At 33.5% G+C, this 19,056-nt stretch overlaps 1 protein-coding gene across 1 annotated transcript in view; it reads right to left on the bottom strand.

The window, feature by feature from the left end:
• LOC118186863 (disintegrin and metalloproteinase domain-containing protein 10-like) overlaps positions 1-19,056 on the bottom strand; it is a 218,651-nt gene that overhangs the window by 46,349 nt on the left and 153,246 nt on the right. Inside the window, exon 5 of the mRNA XM_085815947.1 lies at positions 1,837-2,096. Within this exon, the coding sequence (XP_085672073.1) occupies positions 1,837-2,096 (260 nt within the window). The remainder of the gene's footprint in view (positions 1-1,836; positions 2,097-19,056) is intronic.

Below are 19,056 nucleotides of genomic sequence, written 5' to 3'. Positions count from 1 at the left end.
AAACAACGGCAATTTCGTGAGACGGTGAAAAGTAACCTTTTTATTTCAACAGAATTTAGAACACGAAGGCACTCTCTTATGCTAAAATATAACCACAGCTCGTTGTAATGCAAATAAACAGAACAGGCAACTTTTAGTTACACATTGATCAGTACTCAAAGACTACACAATTAATTAGTACACTAGAAGCTGGCTCACTAACTCACCGGAGCGTCAGATTTAAAGTGTCAGCAGCGATGGAACGCAAAGCAGAAACTAGCAGACTATTTACAACTATCAGAGCTGTCAGGAAACTAACAATGAAGAGCGTACTCGATGCCAGAAACACGCTCTGCCTCAAAACCAAAATATTTCAGTTTATATACTCACTACTCATTTGCATTCTGTTCAGGAATGCGGAGAGAAGTTATAGTAAAGGCTGAAATTATAAATAACTAGTTAATTAACGTAAAATTCTCTGAAAGTTAGCCAAAAATTGATTACAATACAAGCCTGCAAAGCCCTAAACTAGCACCGCAGATTTCAAGGTCGTCCAAAACCCTTCTGCAATTTCTCATAATCCTATTCCTCTATAATACTAACACACACACACACACACACACACTCTCCCCCCCCCAAAAAAATTGAAAGGTTTCAGATTTTAAATTACGTCCAAAGGAGCGTTTTTTTTTTTTTTTTTTTTTTTTTAACGTTTTGTAGGTTACCTTTATTTATTAAATATCATGTTCTTTGCACTTAAACCATAACATTCAGTTCAACAGCAATGTCGCAAAATAATTTTAAAATAAGCCTATCTTTAGAATTTCCGATACACAGTTCCGCGCGCAGGACATAAAAAGGTTTTTTTTTTTTCCCTGCCGTAGAGTGTTGCCATTGCTCGCTTTGAAATCTTTGAGTTTGTTAATAAAAAATTCGTTAAAGTTTTACAAAATATGAAATCGAAAATAAAACAAATTCCAAATTTCAAATTTTGGCTTTCAGATGCCCATATTCGCAGTAGGATTACGTCATTCAAAACTGGATGGCTCTAGGTACCGTTGTTTTATCACAATGCGAGAAACATAGTTATATTTATGCAGATTCTTCATTATTTAATTTCTTCAAATATAATACAGGGCGATAGTATTTGGTGGCATCGATTTGAAAAGTAATATGCCGTTTATAGGGTTCCGACGCAAAACGAAAACAATAGTGTTTCAGTGACAAAGCCCCTTTGAACTAAAAAGTGGGCATTAGGGCCTCTTTAAAGAATTTGTTTATGGCCTCAAACTGTCTTAATTAATCCTTGCGATGAATGCAAGCTCCATTACGCCAGATTTTATATATAAATAAAAATGGATGCATGGATTTTGAAACATTTCATTAACATTCACCACAATCAAAAGTCTAATCCATTGCCTCAGAAGCTGCCGTGCACATTATTCTTGTGGAATCCTTGCTTGCTTACAAGTAAGCGCACTCTAGTGTCCTTACGCTTTATTTTCACCTGTGCATTCTATGATTAAAAATTTTTTAGTGCGTTTTATAAGCATTTAAATTTATCCCAATTATAATTGAATAATACTATAAGCTTTGTCTATAAATATTTTGCAAATTCATATTCAACTTAAATTCGCGCAAAATTTTCTCAGATATTCAGATTTTCAGTATGAAAATCTTTTTTTTCATGTATGTCGATCTCAAGACAAATTATTTAGTCATAATTTGATTACGTTTTTAGTGAAAAACAAGTGATGTTTAAATTACTTTTAGTTTCTTGGGTTGCTTATATTTGAAGAAGGAGATGTTTTATATTGCAAGAAAATGTATCATTTAAAAATATCAAAATTTACTTACACCATTCTTTTCGCACACTCCTCCAGCGTTCTTCAGATCTCCTGTCCAAGCAAGACCCAATGTTCCACCTTCAAAATCTCGGTAAGTGAACATGTATGCGAGGCAAAAAGCGTCATAATCATCTTCAGAAAAAAGTTCCAGGAATTTCTCAACACCGTAACTGCCTACGAATCTATATTCTGGATCATCAGGTTTCGTATGAACTTTTATCCTCTTGATCAGAAAAGAGATGTTATCTGGACGCCCGTCTTGGTCAAAATCTGCAATATTTAAGATAATTTTATATTTCTACCTACAAAGCCATTTCGAAAATCGTTAGAGGCTTTATTTTCTTAAAATCATAGACATCTACTCGTAATAACAAAATTTCTCAAAATATGTTAAAGAATTTTATGAAATAGTTTCAGTATTAAAAGGAGTGATGCGAATACAAAATCTAATTTTTATATGATTTCGGGAAATAAAAAAAAGTCCTTCAAAAAAGCAAATAAAAAAAAAGCAGTTAAGAAAGTTCTTCGAATTCCAAAAAGACCAGCAAAAAAGCAGATCAAAATAAATAAGGAGTTCATGACGCTTTTAATAAATTAAATTCAAGAAGTTTCTTACTTACATACGCAAAATTCTTGGAGGTATTAGCAATTGATAGTTACTAAAAGGTTGCGTTTTACCCAACCGCCAAAACGAGCAATAGTTATTTTGTAGTTTGTCCACAAATTTTATGAAAATCCGGTAAAAGCACTGAAAACTCATCTAAGTCAGCAAATACATTCGTAAGTGTTTTTTTTTCTGTGGATATTGTGCGCAAAGGACTGAAACATTCTTTATTTAACTGCTATTGAACTTTAACTATGTTTGTTTATTTAACTTTATGACAAAGCATGTTAAAGCTATCTTCGCAAACGAAGAAAGTTTCTAAAAGCAATTAACTTCTTTTAATGTTACACAAAACAAACACCGCGAAAATGCGCATATTTTCAAACTTGCGAGATTTGGATTCACGTCAAACAGACCGGGTTAAATACATTAAAAAAAAAATCTGATGTAGGCACCACATGGCTTCCTTGTACGGCCTATTAAATTGTACACATTTGTTGCTGCACTTCATTTAAACTTATATCCTCGAATTATTCTAATTTAATTCACCAATCCCTCGAGACAAGTTGGAAATGATATCAAAAACTGCGAAGTTTGAAATTAAATACCACGATCAATTTTTGTCCTACGGGAGTCAGACTTCTTATAATCTTATTTTTTCATAACGAGTCTAAAACTTTCTCAAATATAAATGCAGAAAACGGGACACAACATTAAAAGTTAAATTTCGTTATTTATCGAGAATATTTTCGTCTTTAAAACACTTCTATAACTGGAAATATATGACTATGGCCAACGATTGCGAACATAAAGGCCGGGTGATGAGTTGGGTATATGTATGTATATATATATATATACATATATTGGTTAGAAAGCCCGGCGGTCATTCGAAATGACCACTGTACTAGATATTATAAATTGTAATTAAAATGATTTGTGCAAAGATGTCTGCTAATTCAAACTGAATTACCCAGGGCAGGCGGCGAGGACGCCCCTTTACTTATTGCCCTACGGGGTTTCCCCCTTCTGCTTGCTTAATTGCTTAGAGTGCAATAAAGGAAACCACTGGCGGTAGTTTTCTTAAGTGCCACCGCTAGCTCAATCAATAAAGGTGATTTAAATAATAAAATGTTAATTCACATGTCAAAGATCTCTTTGTACACAACATTTCTTGTGTAGATCTTTCCATCATTTTTAAGCTCGCCTTGCAGGGGGCCATCAGTTATTTTTAATTTTACGTCCGTTCTTTCACGAACTCTTGAACAGGCAACATAAAGTTGACCGTGTCCAAATGCAGGCTCAGGTAAAAAAATGCCAACACGCTTAAGCGTTTGACCCTGAGACTTATGGATGGTCATAGCAAAGGCAAGTTTTATAGGAAATTGTCTCCGTCTTAATTGAAACGGCAACGCTGTGCTGTGGCAACTTCACCCCATTGGCTAATACAGTTATTCAAGCAACCAATAAACTATCGGCGACAAACAGGCACCTAAGCCGCATATATATATGGGATGAAGTAACATTATTTCATCCGAAAGGGCTGCCTCCCGGGCTTAGCGAAACACACCGTTGGATTCCGCAGGTCCGTGGCACGCCCTTTTGACCATTCGCGTCTTCTTAGGACTTTAATTAGCCAAGATATTGATTAAAAACTTATTTTTCCCTACGTTTTCGCTACATTTTCCACTTTCTTTCTCGGGTTTTCTCTATTAGAGGGATTTGGCTACGTGCCAAATTCTTTTTTCTCGAATATCTACGAAACGGCGCCGAGTGTAAATTCGAGACGCGTATTTTCGGATTCCAAAAAATTTCTCCGAATCCATCGATACCGTTCTCATCTTCGTACGACTTTAATTGGTTGAGATATTAATTAAAAACTGCGGAAACGTTAAGAAAGAAAGAGAGATGAAAAATGAGCAACACCTTCGCCGGGAATCGAACCGCGGACTTCTGGAATACGCTCCCAGCGTGCAGGCTTCCGTAGCTTCAAATAAAAGTGTACACAGCTGTCTACATAAACGTGTCACTAAGCATTGATAAGAAAAGTGCTTCCTTTTAAGGTGAGAGGTTTTTTTTTTTTTTTTTTTTTTTTTAATTTTGATTTTTTTTTATTATTATGCAATCATCGGAAGTCAAATTTTAAGTAGCAAGAGCAAATGCCGTGCTATTTGCATCTATCGCTGAGTCATATTCATACGAACATGAATCATAGTGCAACGACTGTTGCAATAAGAGTTAAAAGAATGTGTTGCTGTTATTTAGTGATATGACTTTGAGAAAAATCGATCGACAGTTAAAACCCAAAATAGATTATTAAAATATATAAGTTATCGATGAATGGAAATTTCAACTGACTATTAGAATGAACTGCAATTAGAAAAAAATTCGAAGTGGTTATTTTGTAAGGAATTTTCTGGTTACTTTCTGCTTACCCATAGTATAATTGGAAGCACATCCGACTGGCAGCAATAAATGGCTTGGAGTTCGAATCTTGACTAAGGTGTCGCTGATTTATCCCGTTTCTTGTTCTAAAACATCTAAAAAAGACTTTGCAAGTGGACCCGAATTAAAATATGGTGGACGGTAATTTTTTGCTATCTAGTTTTGGTGACAGCCCATTCGCTCTTTAAGTGAGAGAGAATCTAGGAAAATTTCTCCTTTCTTACCATGCGCATTCGAAGTGTTGGAATCACTTCCAGTTAATAATTGGGAAGTCCGGTGTTGGAATCCCGGCGAGGATGTTAACCAGTTTTCAACTAGAAAATCATGCTTTGATATTATTTCTTCATTCGAGGCGAAATGTTGAATGCGCACTTCTTTATAAGTTAACTAGGTTTTATGTCCACCAAAAATAACTATTTTAAAATAATAATAAAAAAGGGCGTTAATATTTGGTGACAACAATTTGAAAAGTGATTTAACGCTTTTATTAATTCGACGCGAAATGCCGTTTGAAGAATAATAGCCCATCTGGGCTAATGCTCCTTTGGGCTAAAAGGAATCTGAGAATAAACGACAACAATTCCGCTTTAAATATGGTGTTACAAAATAGTATCTCTCGATGTATTGCAAGCTAAAAGCCAATAACAATATTTTTTTTTTTTTTTTTTTTTTAATGAATACTTTTTTTCACAGCTAATCTGGCGCCCTCTTTATCGTTCATCTAAGGCAAGTGACACTTGTCATGACAATGTTTTTACCTATCGAATTCTTAATATGTATAGTACGTGTGTGAAAGTGAAAGCGTTAACGCGACTTTGGAATGTTATTATAGTTATTAAAATTACATAATTATTTTTGCAAAGTCTGATAATATCAGAATTATACTGTTTTTTTAACTACTCAGGCTCAGAAGTAGTAACAGTGTATTTATAGTGGTATCCACCTTAGACGCACAGTCAGATCTCTTGTTGTCATATGCACATAATACTATCCTTAAAATAGTCTTTCAAAGTTTATTTGTTGTGACTGTTGCCCTTTAAACGCCACGTTTTCAATAAAATAAATGTAAAGACGGTTAGAAAATATTTTTGTTTTTTGTTATCATAAACAATTCTGTCACATAAGAACAGCATAAATTACTCATTAAGATGATACTTATTGAATATTTTGGTTCTGAGCTCCTGAGACGTTGTTCCTTAATTACGCGATCACATAAGCGGTAAAGGAACAAAAGTACTGTAGTGTCATTATTAGTTAGAAAATGTCCCATTCATAATTTCGGACGTTAAAATGCAAGCAATCATTATCATAATAGGATTACAAGATGTTATTTCAGTTTCCACAACCGCACTTAAATTAACTGTTATTACAGCTCTTTGGCCTTTCATTAAAGGCAGTTCCTTTTTAATTAAAGGCAGAACTGCGTATACTTAAGACAAGAAAAAACGGGAGAAATGCCAGAATTACTTTAAGAAAGCAAACGAGCGCTTCCATTCGTTTAAAAGGAAGTCGAGCAATAATGACAGTAATAATGGTTCTCCGACGAGACGACCAAATAAAACACTACAAATTTTTTCCTCTTTTGTTTAAATGAACAACAAATTTAGAAATAAAAAAAAGATGAGTAAATTTTTGTTCGAATAGTATATTATGGCAAAGCTGGTCAGAAAATCTCTTCCATAGAACTTTGAATTGAATTAAGGAATGATGAAGATAAAATTAGGTTTCTACTTTGGATTAATCTTTTTTATATCTTCAAATTTTAATTAATGTATCATTAAGTTATAAGCTATTTCTCCCGCTATTGCGTGACTTCGTGGTGTTAATTCGCTGGGCGCGAATTCCAGAGGTCCGCGGTTCGATTCCCGGCGAAGGCGTCGCATATCTTTTTATCTCTCCTGCTTCCGAAATAATCCTAATGTCTCTACAGTGGCGCCCGAACTAAAAAAGATGCAAGATGACAATTCTCCTCCACCAGGATTTGGCAATTGTGTTCGCTAATCCCCCAGTCGCACTTTAAAGGGGGAGTATATAAGGTATTTCTCCCGCCTTCTTTGCGTGACTTCGTGGACCCATCGTGGTCAGCAAGATGGTCGCGTATTAAAGGTTCGCGGTTCGATTCCCAGCGAAAGCGTTGCTCATTTTTCAATCTCTCTTGCTTCAAAAAAATCCTAATAACTCTACAAAGTATTAAATACATGGCGAAATTCGTAACTATATTATTAGTGACCGAGTCAATAAAGCAGGTCAAGGAACAACAGTTCATCAGGGATTTTAACTCCTAACAGTATTTCGACTCTCCCCAAATGAAATATATATATGATCCAGTTTATCTTATACAGTTTTCATCAAATGATGCAAAATTACTAAAGTTCAAACCCTTCAAGACCTTTTAAGTTTACAATTTGTATTTCTTCATAAATTTTTTAGAGTGTTCTTACAGGAAATAACACCAAGAAGCAATATGAAGCAACATAAATATGAAGACGATTGTCGTTGACAAATCTGATAACTGAGATTTCCAGCTTTTAAGCATTTTATGGTAGACTTCCTTATACGTAGTTTTGGTGGAACATATAGCTGCTGTTTGGTTAAGGACTTGTTTATATCTATTTAACTATGAAAAATTAATATTGTTTTGCTAACATAAAATATTAGTTTTTGCGACGACCAAATAAAACGCTACAATTTTTTTCCTCCTGTTTTTAAAAGAAAAACAAATTTAGAATTAAAAAAAAGATGCGTGAATTTTTTTCGAATGGTATATTTTGGCAAAGCTGGTTAGAAAATCTCTCCCATAGAACTTTGAAAAGAGTTAAAGAATGATGAAGATAAAATAGTTTTCTACTTAGGATTAATCTTTCTCATATCTTCAAATTTTAATTAATGTATGATAAAGTATTAAATACATGGAGAACTTCGTAATTATACCATTAGTGACCGAGTCAATAAAACACATTAAAGAATTAAAGTTCATCAGGAATTTAAACTCCAAACAGTATTTTGATTCTCGCCAAATGAAATATAAATATGATTCAGTTTATCTTACACAGTTTTCCTCAAATGATGCAAAATTTAGAAAGTTCAAACCTTTCAAGACCTTTTCAAGTTTACATTTTGTATTGCTCCATAAGTTTTTTAGAGTGTTCTAACAGACAATAATACCAAGAAGCAATATAAATATGAAGATGGTAGTCTTTTTAACAAATCTGATAACTGAGATTTCCAGCTTTTAACCATTTTACAGTAGATTTACTTACTGATACGCGGTTTTGGTGGAACATATAGCTCTTGTTTGGTTACAGTCTGTGAACACATTAAACCATGAAAAATTAATATTATTTTACTAAAGTAAAATATTAAATTTTGCCTTTGCCACTTTCCCAAAAAAAAAAAAAAAAAAAAAAAAAAAAAAGATTTTATTAAGTTTTGTGATGATATTCCAAATCACATCGCAGTGCCAGAAAATCAATTTGCACTTTTGAAAATCGTTGCCTCTTGCCTGTAGTTACTGTACACTGCATTTTCTTTTGCAGTAGCATCAGATACGTGAGATAGTGTTTCATAAGATGAGATTCAACATTTATGTCTATGCTTTTCAGTGGCTGCGTCCGTTGGCTATGTGTAACACTTGTGGATTAATTATTTCGACCCTACTTTTCACGTATCGATGGACTTGAGTGACTAATATTAAACCCTTTGACGACTTTACTTGATTTTGTTGTTATAGATATAGATCATATTTAATTTTGTTGACGCAATTGTTCAAAAACTTCGAGTTGTTTCCTTTTAAACGTCTCTGGAATTTTATCACCATGTTTACTCAACGTTGCAAAATAGCTTATTCAAAAATTAAGACTTTTGTGATAAAAATAATGTTTAGCAAGTCTACGAAAATGCTAAAACCCGAATTTAACTGCATATTTTATGAATCAATTTCTAATAAGAAATAAGGGCCATTACGTAATTTAATAAAATGCTGACCATTCTTTTAAATGGTTTCAAAACATTAGCAACGGAATTATTTGATAGTTAGTTTCTCATAGTAAGTTCCAAAGTAAAGCATTTTAATTTTTAATTTCATTGTGAGTTATGTAGGGTTAGTTAAATTTCATAAACCAGAAACTGACAGTTTTTGGAAGGATGTTGGTAGTAATAAAAAGCCAGAATTAAGATAACTCCATTTCCATTTGTAATGCTAAATACACTCATGTCCATAAATTAAGGATAATTCGGAGTTACGCGGAAATCAAACTCTAAAATAAATATATCACCTGTAAAATCACTACAGACATCTTCAAGAATCATACGCAAATTTCAGGAAGTAACCAGATGACACCTATGGTACGTCACAATGACGAGAGTGTAAGAGAGTGATATGTAAGGAATACAGGCAAAGCAGTAAAATTGTTCTCAGGCGCTTTATAAGCATTTCAGTACAATAACTGAATAGTTATGACACAAAGGACGCATTTGGATGATTTTTTACGTGGTAGAATTATCGGCCGTCTGGAATGTGCGCGTACCCAACTGGAAGTATCAGACGAACTTGGAATTGCCCAGAGTGTCATCTCCAGGCTTTGGCAACGATTCCAAGATGATGGTAATGTGAGTAGACGTTACAGCACAGGTCGCCCCAGAGTTACAACGCCGAATGAGGACCGGTATTTGGCAGTTACTGCCAAAAGAAACAGGCGGAGCACAGCCTCAGACCTATCTCGTCTCGTCAGCTCTCTTCAGCCACTGGTACGACAAGTTCAAGGCAGACCGTGTACAGACGCTTAGGGCAGATTGGTCTATATGTTCGTAGACCTGTCAGATGCGTTCCATTTACTGCAACTCACTGTCGCCTGCGGTTAGCCTGGAGTAGAGAGCATGCATTGTGGACACCTCAACAGTGTTCTTGTGTTATGTTTTCCGACGAGTCCAGGTTTAGCTTGCAGTCTGATTCTCGCCGGACTTACAGATGGAGAGCTCCAGGTACCCGTTACCACCAAGAAAATATCATTGAACGACACCGTTACGGTGGTGCAGGAGTGCTCGTTTGGGGTGGAATTATTCTGCGTTCCAGAACTGACCTGCATGTTCAAATTGGAACCATGACAAGCCAAATCTATCGGGATGTCATTCTGGAACAACATGTATGTTTGTTTCGGGGCGCCATGGGCGCACAATTTGTGTTTATGGATGACAACGCCCGTCCTCACCGTGCAAACATCGTAAGCGAATGCCTTCAATCGGAGGATATCACCCGTATGGACTGGCCAGCATTCTCACCGGACTTGAATCCAGTAGATGACGTGTGGGACATGCTTGGCCGACGAGTTGCAACCCGTCAACCTCCTCCTACATGTCTACCGGAAATTCGGAGAGCAATGCTTTTTGAGTGGTGTAATATCCCCCAAGATCAGATCGATAATTTAATACTCAGCATGCCTAGGCGTTGTACAGACTGTACTGCATCGTCTGGGAGACATACAATGTATTAACAATCATACCAACCATGTAATATTGGTCTTTTGTAAATAGGTTTTTTTTTTTTTTTTTTTTTTTTTTTTTTTTTTTTTTTTTTTGTAATTTGCTCCGGGTAGAAAAAATCGTTAATTTTTTTAATAATATCAAACATATAGCATCTTTTTTTGCCTTTTACCTTTTGTTTAATAAATAAGCTTTACAAATAAGTCAAATTTGTTTTGCTTCTAACTCTTCCTTTGCCTGATTTTGCATTATCCTTAATTTATGGACATAAGTGTAGAATATGACTTCCGTTTATTCGATAATAATGCATGCTTTTGTGATATCCATTTTAATTTCTGTCAAATGGGGTAGAATGCATATATGAAAGCGAAAATTTTTCTTTAAAATTATTTTTTACTTTTATTATTATTTTTTTAAATTTTCATCCCTTTGTTTCAAAGCTTTCTAATTAGAACAAAAATGTTAAAAATTCCCCTCAAACTTAATTTTAATCGATAATTCTGCCGGGAAAGCACCTTATGCTCTTTTCTTCGATTTGTTTCTAAATTAATTCCATGGCTGAAAACATGCCCTTTAAATCTACAATTATTAAGGATATTTATAATTTCCAAAAAACTTATTTATTTCCGAGGCATCCTTCTCAGTTTTCAAAATCAGAACTAAAATCGAATTTAGAAACAGTATTCGAGTTTCGAACCGTCAGCATGAATGAAAAATAATTACCTCTGATAGAAAAATAATAATTAAGAATCTAATGCTAATTCTAGTCTACCTAACAGAAAAATAATCATACTGTTTTATAAATATGGATTCGAAGAAAATTACCATTAACAAGAAACCCAAAGAAAGACTAATAATGCATAGCTCAAGCTCAAGGACAGAATGTCACTATTAGGATTATACCATCTACAATTGAAGCACAGTAGTGTAGAAAGTGGTATTACTTTATCGTTTAATAAAGCTTACAAATATTCCCTCGGTGAAAATTTTGAAAGCTACTGAAAATGGATGCGCTAATTATAGATAATTTATGAGGAAAATATCGTACTACCGCAGACTTACTACCTGAAACTTATTTCCTGGCAGCATTCCAGAAAATGTAAACTTACGCATGGGAGCATTTAAACCCTTTAACGTATAATCAGAAATTAAACATTTTGGCCTTAGATGTTTCAGTTCAGGAATGAACAGAGTTACTTGTCACACAAATAATCATACTTAAATATAAAACGCTAGTGGCAGTAAGGCTCACTTTTGAAGATCGTTGCTGTCAAATGTATAATTTTATTTTTCTTTAAAATCTAATTTTTGAAATATCGTTTGTTTTTCGCATAATACAAGAGACAAATGGATCACGAGTTATAGATTTTTTTTAGTTCACTTTGTAAGGTATATTTTAAGTTTTTAACAGTTATTTTAATCTTGAAACCCTTTCCTATCAATTGTTTCCACTTGCAACTCCCTACCAGAGTGATGTTTTTAGAATCGGGTTTGAATGCAAATGAGTAAGAAGAAGTATTTAAGGAAGATTCAACTTATTTCGATAGAAAGTGCTAGGAATCTTTAGTGGCGCATATTTGTCTTCTGGTCTAAGTCACGCTTGAAGCTGTTATGCTCGGCCGTATCACATGTGCTTATTGATATTTGTCGGCTAGTTTAATTTAAGGGGCAACTACGTTAGATAATTGTGTCTCGTTTAGTTAATTATAGTTAAGTTTCTTATTTCTTATTTTGAGTTAAAGTCCGAGTAGAGGCTTTCTGTAAGTCCGAGAAGGGGCCGGCTATTATTCTTATTTGTGTGAATAAAAGGGTAATTTAACCCTTCTCGAGTCTACGTCTTAGTTGTTCTGAACTCAGCGATAAGTCGCTACATAGTTCCCTAAGTTCCTCGACGTTTCATCTTAGACAAAGGGAGGAACACTACAACTTTATCGTATTTTTAATGGTAGTATAATAAGTTTAGGTATAGCAAGGAGACGAGAACGCCTTATCAATATTTTGACTTACTTTCCCTTAAAGTAGAAATGATAATAACTTATTAAATTTTTCTACGACTAGTGTTGATCATTTTCGAAAGAAAGATTATCAGAAATTGTTTAATGCGTCTTAGCATTTTGATTTTTCTTATATGTTAATAACATAGCCAAGAATTATTTCTGAACAGTTTTATAACATTGTTATGAATTCCTTTTTACATTTAAACGAATGAAAAGGAAATTATATTTTAAATGTTGTTATTTGCATTTTTGTATGCATTTCTACCACCGACAAATTTCTGAATTTAAAATAAAGCTCGCAAGGGAAAAAACCTAAGAAAACGTGTATGCAACCCAGTCATTGGGATGGAGTTTTATGTATGAAAGCGTTCTGAATTCTCATATATTTGTAGTACTTACTTGAGTAAACATAAAACTAAAAGTCACATTATTTCAAGACCTTAAAAACAGGACCAATAAAAAATCGCTGCTGAGTCTCACTGAAATTGTTAAAAGAAAAAGCGAAGAATTAAGAGGGGAGGGATGGTACGAAAGAGCATACGCTGAAAAGGAATTGTCAACGAGACAGTTCTAGAATAAGTAAGCTTTATTATTTTCAGAAATATTGTTGGCTATTGATAACCTCCTCCAATAGCACTTCCTTTTATGCCAATATTTATCTAGAGCAGACTCGCAGCAACAGTACACATTTCTCATTCAAATAAGCGTATATGAAACCGCAACCTTTCACCAGCATGCAGTCTTCTAAATAAAGATTCTGTTACTGTTAAAAGGAGTATTTTCACTTTCTTGCCACATGAAATAAAAACGATACGATAGAATTATTTAGTCAATTGTCGTTTTTCCAAGAATATTCTCACTATTTTGTAACAAAAAATATCTAATTAGCATCTTTCTGTCACAGTTGAAGGAAAGAGTCGAGAGAGAGAGAGAGAAAGGTCCACGTTTATCTTTACCATCTAAATTCCAGATATTGTCTCGTTTATGCCATCCCAATGTCTCAAGAAAAATAATTGTCTCATGGAAAATTTTGACTCATGGAAAATATGGTCAGTACTTTTAAATCGCTTAGTTTTTCAAGCAATTAGAGACCGATTAAATTCGAAAGATACTTTAAAAATTTTATCTTTCGCCGAATGACAGAATTTTAAGACAGGCGCAGGCAAATTATAACCCGTTGCGCAGTTTTGTGCGGCCCGCGAGTAATCATCTTTTGATGTCTCTTTAAATAAAATGAATTTGAATTTATAATGCATTTGAATTTATAATACATTTTGAATTCGTGAGTTGGCGATGGCCTGTTTAATAATCTCTAGCCTTATCATAATCAAGATAGAATTACGTAGATCGTAAATCATCCTTCATCAGTAAGATTTTCTAAAAATCGAAAGAAGAATGGCGATAATTTGTTATCAATTTTAAATAAAAGAAACAGTGCACCGAGTCAGCTACAATTTGAGATTATGGTAGATCTGCAGTGTGATACTGATTTAAGAGAACTCCACAGTCGTGAACAAAATCTGCAAATTTTACAATACTTTTAATTCAGATAAATTCAACAATTTTAAGGATTTTACTCGAAAAATAGTGGTTATTTTTGTATTAACCTATATGTGTGAACAATCAGTTTCTGTCATGACTATCAATAAAAACGATTTACGATCAAAGATCATTTCTAAGAATCTCCATTACAAAATTAACACCTGAAACTAAAAAAAAAAAAAAAAAAAAATCAAAGATGTAAAACAGCATCATTTGTCTCATTACATAGCTTTTTGCTAGAAATGTATTTATTTTTATGTTAGAATTCCTTTTCCCCTATACAGTTTATCCAACTTTGTTTCTTAAATCCCTAATGTGACTGTTATTGGCAAAAGTTGCCAGGTCCTTTTCTAATAAATAATTATGCACGATGCAGGTGGAAAATGAATAAATATCTTAAATTTCGCATAGAAGTAACATTTGCGGACTCGAAGGAAAATAACCGAATGTAACATGGCAAAGTAACACTCGTGGTAGCGTACCGTAAATTAACGGTCCAAAAATTTTGGAAAGACGTTTCTAAACTGAAAAACAGAGTCGGAAAGTAAACTGAAAAACAGAGAAGTCTTTTAAAGTGAAAACAAACTGAAATAAATGCGGAAATGGAAGGATAAAAAAGGAAAAAGGTAACATCTAAGATGCAAATATCACGAAAATAATCGAAAAAAGTAAAAAAAAAAGTTCAGATTCTTCAGGTTTCAGTTTAATACTCGAAAAGTATCATATCTTTGCAGCGTGAAATGTATCCCATTCCATCAAAAATCGAAATCAATTTTCGAATAAGAAATATTTACTCGAACATACGTTTGTTTTGTAAACGGAAGAGGAAATTGTAAGGATTCTGAGTGCAGGCAAATCGAATGTAGATTAAATGCGCACTAGTAGGAAATCATACAAATATTTTTGCTTCTGATTCTAAGTAAAAACACTCCCTGCACACATCTGAAAGAAATTAATCTCTATAATTTAAGTAAAATAAAAAAAAATAATAAAAATAAAAAATAATTTTTCAAGCAATTGAAAATGATATATTATTATTCGGTTCTTTTATTTATGACACAGAAATTCTCTTACAGTTCGAAAAGTTTTACCTCAGTTCTGAAGCTTAAATATATAACAACATGCGGTTAGAAAAGTCTTTTACTAATGTTAAAAAAAAAAAAAAAAAAAAAAAAAGCTGTATAACGTCTGATACGATATTTATTCTCAAACACATTCGAAAAAAGGCGATATTTGCAGATAATAGTAAAATGATTACTTAGAATCCGCAACACATGAAAAGCAAGTCATTTTAGCAAAGCTTTTTCTAACATTAATACTTGAAAGAGGATTGTTCTAATAGTTCTTGCTTTCACAACGACAGAAGAAAAAAAATCTGATGTGTACACCACATGACATCCTTGTACGGAATATTAAATTATACGCATTTTTTCTTGCATTTCGTTTAAACTTATTGGATTTAATTAAATCTACTTCGCCGACAGCGCATAAACCACAATAGAATAAATGCATTTTTTAAAATTCACTCTATTTGTTTCATAGCGATACTCTGGCGCTAGGTTCACTTAACAGTATTATATTTCGTTCATATTATAACTCAGAATGCACAAAATTTATATCATTTAAAGAATAGAATTGTCTAATCGTTGCCACATGTTCTATTCAAATACTATAATAAAGCTAGAACGATGTATAAAAGAAATTAAGCAAACAAAACCAAAAAGAAACAGTTTTTCACAGACAATTGAGTATTTCTCATTCAATTAATTCAGTTCTCCCTTCGCGACAAGGCAAAAGTACATAAAATCTCAAAATATCTGTATTAAAAATTACTAATTATTAAAAATTAAATTATTAAAAATTAAGTAAATTTTAAGCACTTATTTCCTCGAAAAAATTCCAGAAAGGATTAAGCATGATTTAAATCGCAATAATAAATGAAGGCGTTATCTTTGTTGTTGCGAAGCTACGTTTCTCGAGATTGGCAACAAATTCACTACTCTGCTGTTTCAAATGTAAACAAACAATGGCCGCCATAAAAAAAAAATTATTAGGCTTAGCGGCACTTAAACAACTTTTAAATTGTTGATAATTCTAAAAATATTGCATACAGATTTACTAAAGGTATAAAAACCGCAACTGGAAGATAAGAACAACATAATTCAATCATTTTTAAAGCAAAAAATGTACAATTTACAAACATATAAGAGTAAAGAAACTGAGATTACTGAGCCGGGTAACAGAGTGGATATGTTTATATATGTTTAACGCGGTCAATTGCAACCGAAATACGAGGTACACATCTACATGTTATAGTAGTCCTATATACAAAATTTCAACGTTCTGAGGCTATTCGTTTTTGAGTTATGCGAGATACGTACGTACATACGTTCGTACATACGCCACGAAAAATTCTCTTCAGAATTCATTTTAAAACAGTTTTATAATTTTTTTGGAGGAAAAGAGTCTTTTATTCTGTATACGTATAGATATCACGCAAAAACATCGTTAAATTTCATTCGATAGCGGTCAAATGGATATTTTCGTTGAAATATGCTGCGTGAAACTTTTCGCGATTACAATACTTCCTTTTTACTTCGTACAAGGAAATAAAAATCTGATGTGTACACCACATGACTTCCTTGTACGAAATATTAAATTATACGCATTTTTTCTTGCATTTCTTTTAAACTTATTGGATTGAATTAAATTTACTTCGCCGATAGCCATAAACCACAATAGAATAAATGCATCTTTAAAATTTACTATATTTGTTTACCATACGACACTCTGGTCCTAGGTTCACTTAACAGCGTTACATTTCATTCAGTTTTTAGCCTAATCCTAATCCTAATAGTCTGTGGTATACTGGTACACAATCACATTAGTGTTTTAACCAGTTCGTTTTGCATGTGCCTTAGGCCAATTGCGTATGTAAATAAATCAAGGTGCGAACGCACCCACCCGAAGGCGAAGATACTGCGACCGTGGAAGGGGAGTCAAGGTTCAGTGAAAACAATTAAGTTGCATGAGTCATTTTTTAACTCAGAATGCACAAAATTTATATCATCTTAAGAATTATCTGATGGTTGCCACATGTTCTATTCGAATACTATAATAAATCTAAAACGATATGTATACAAAAAATTAAGGAAAAAAAAAAAGGTACTTACGTATTAACGCAACCAGACCAAAATTCGCATAAATCGCCAAATTTGGCGACCCTACTTACGGCAACCCTACGTGTTATACGTAGTTTTTCGTAAAGAAATTATTTTTCTTACTGGTTAGATTGAATGCCCTGAAATACTTTAACTATGGGTATTTGGGATCTGCCTGCGAGTGAAAAAGATGCTGTTGAATTGTTGCAGGGATATGGAATTATACCGAACGAACGTACTTGTAAAAATTCTCATAAAATGAAACTGTATTTTGGAAAGCAAATCTTCTGGAAATGTAACGTCGAAGAGTGCAATCAACATTTGGGTGTGAGAACCGGAAATTGGTTTGAAGGTAGCCGAATTTCATTTGTGACAGCGGTGCGCTTCATTTATTGTTGGTGTAAAGAGTTAACCTCAATTAAATTTTGTGCAGAAGAGATGGGAATTGCTGACAAAACTGTTATAGATTGGAATAATTACATGCGGGAGATATGTGCCCTTGAAATGGATGAAAAAGAAAGAAAGCAAATAGGCGGCGAAGGACTTATTGTGAAAATAGACGAAAGTTTATTTTTAAAAAGAAAAAATAACACTGGGCGTGTACTACCACAGCAATGGGTTTTCGGCGGAATTTGCCGAGAAAAGAAAGAGACTTTTTTGGCTACTGTACCTAACAGAAGCGCCGTTACCCTCATGGAAAAAATTTGCGAAAATATCAAGGAAGGAAGCATCATTTATTCGGATTGCTGGAAAAGATACAATACAAGTGAGTTCGAAAATGCTGGATTTCTGCATGGAACAAATATAACTTTGTGGATCCCAACACGGGCGTTCACACACAACATGTAGAGCGCATGTGGGGCTCAGCCAAATGGCGCAACAAAAAACAGAGAGGAACAGCCCGTCATCATCTTGACTCATACCTTATCGAATTTATATGGCGCCAAGCTCAAGCTGTTAATGGCGAAGACGGTTTTCAATCAGTGCTAAAAGCAATAGCCAAAAGATTTCCGCCGAAAAAATAATTCTGCAACTTATTCAAATTCGAAACCGGAAGGGTTTAATTGCTATTTTATATTTTAAAACAAAATAATATAAAAAACTGTATTAAAAATTATCTGTAACTAATAAATGTATATTTTCTTTCTATTCATACTTTTTTACTCAAACTTACAAATCGCGCCAACCTGGTTGCGATAATACGTAAGTACCAAAAAGGGAGAAGAAGAAAAGAAACATTTTTTCACAGACGATTCAGTATTTCTCATTCAATTAATTCAGCTTTCACTTCGCGACAAGGCAAAATTATATAAAAACTCAAAATATCTGTATTGAAAATTATGAAGTAAATCTTAAACATTTATTTCATCGAATGAATTCAAGAATGGAATAAGCATGATTTAATTCGCAATAATAAAACAAGGCGTTATCTTTGCTATTGCGAAGCTTATTTTCCCTAGATTCGCAACAAGTCTACTAGTCTGCTGTTTGAAATGTAAACAAACATGGCCACCATGGAAAAATAGCGGCACTTAAACAACTTTTAAATTGATAATAATTCTAAAATAATCTCATGCAGATTTACTTAAGAATTATGTTGTTCTTATCTTCCGCTTAAGGCATAAAAACCGTAAGCGGAAGATAAGAACAACATAATTCAATCCTTTTTAAAGCAAAAAGTGCCCAATTTACAAACATATAAGAATGAAGAAACTGAGATTACTGAGCCGAGTAGCAAAGTGGATATATATAGATAGATTTATATACTTTTGTTGCGGCCGATTGCAACCAAAATACGAGGTGCACATTTATAGCAATTCTATATACAAAATTTCAACGTTCCGAGGTTACTCGTTTTTGAGTTATGTGCAATATGTATATACGTACGTACATACATACGCACGCACAGACGCCAATTTAAGTTCTCTTCAGAATTTATTTTAAATCAGTTTTATATATTTTTTTGGAGACAAAAGAGCCCTTTATTCTGTCCTTACGTACAGATG

Source organism: Stegodyphus dumicola, chromosome 4, assembly GCF_044657685.1.
Source record: "Stegodyphus dumicola isolate Sdum_Otavi_A_Nest chromosome 4, ASM4465768v1".
In the NCBI taxonomy this organism is placed as follows: Eukaryota; Metazoa; Arthropoda; class Arachnida; order Araneae; family Eresidae; genus Stegodyphus; species Stegodyphus dumicola.
The sequence above is the reverse complement of the archived record's forward strand: the minus strand, read 5'-3'. Positions and strand labels throughout refer to the sequence as shown.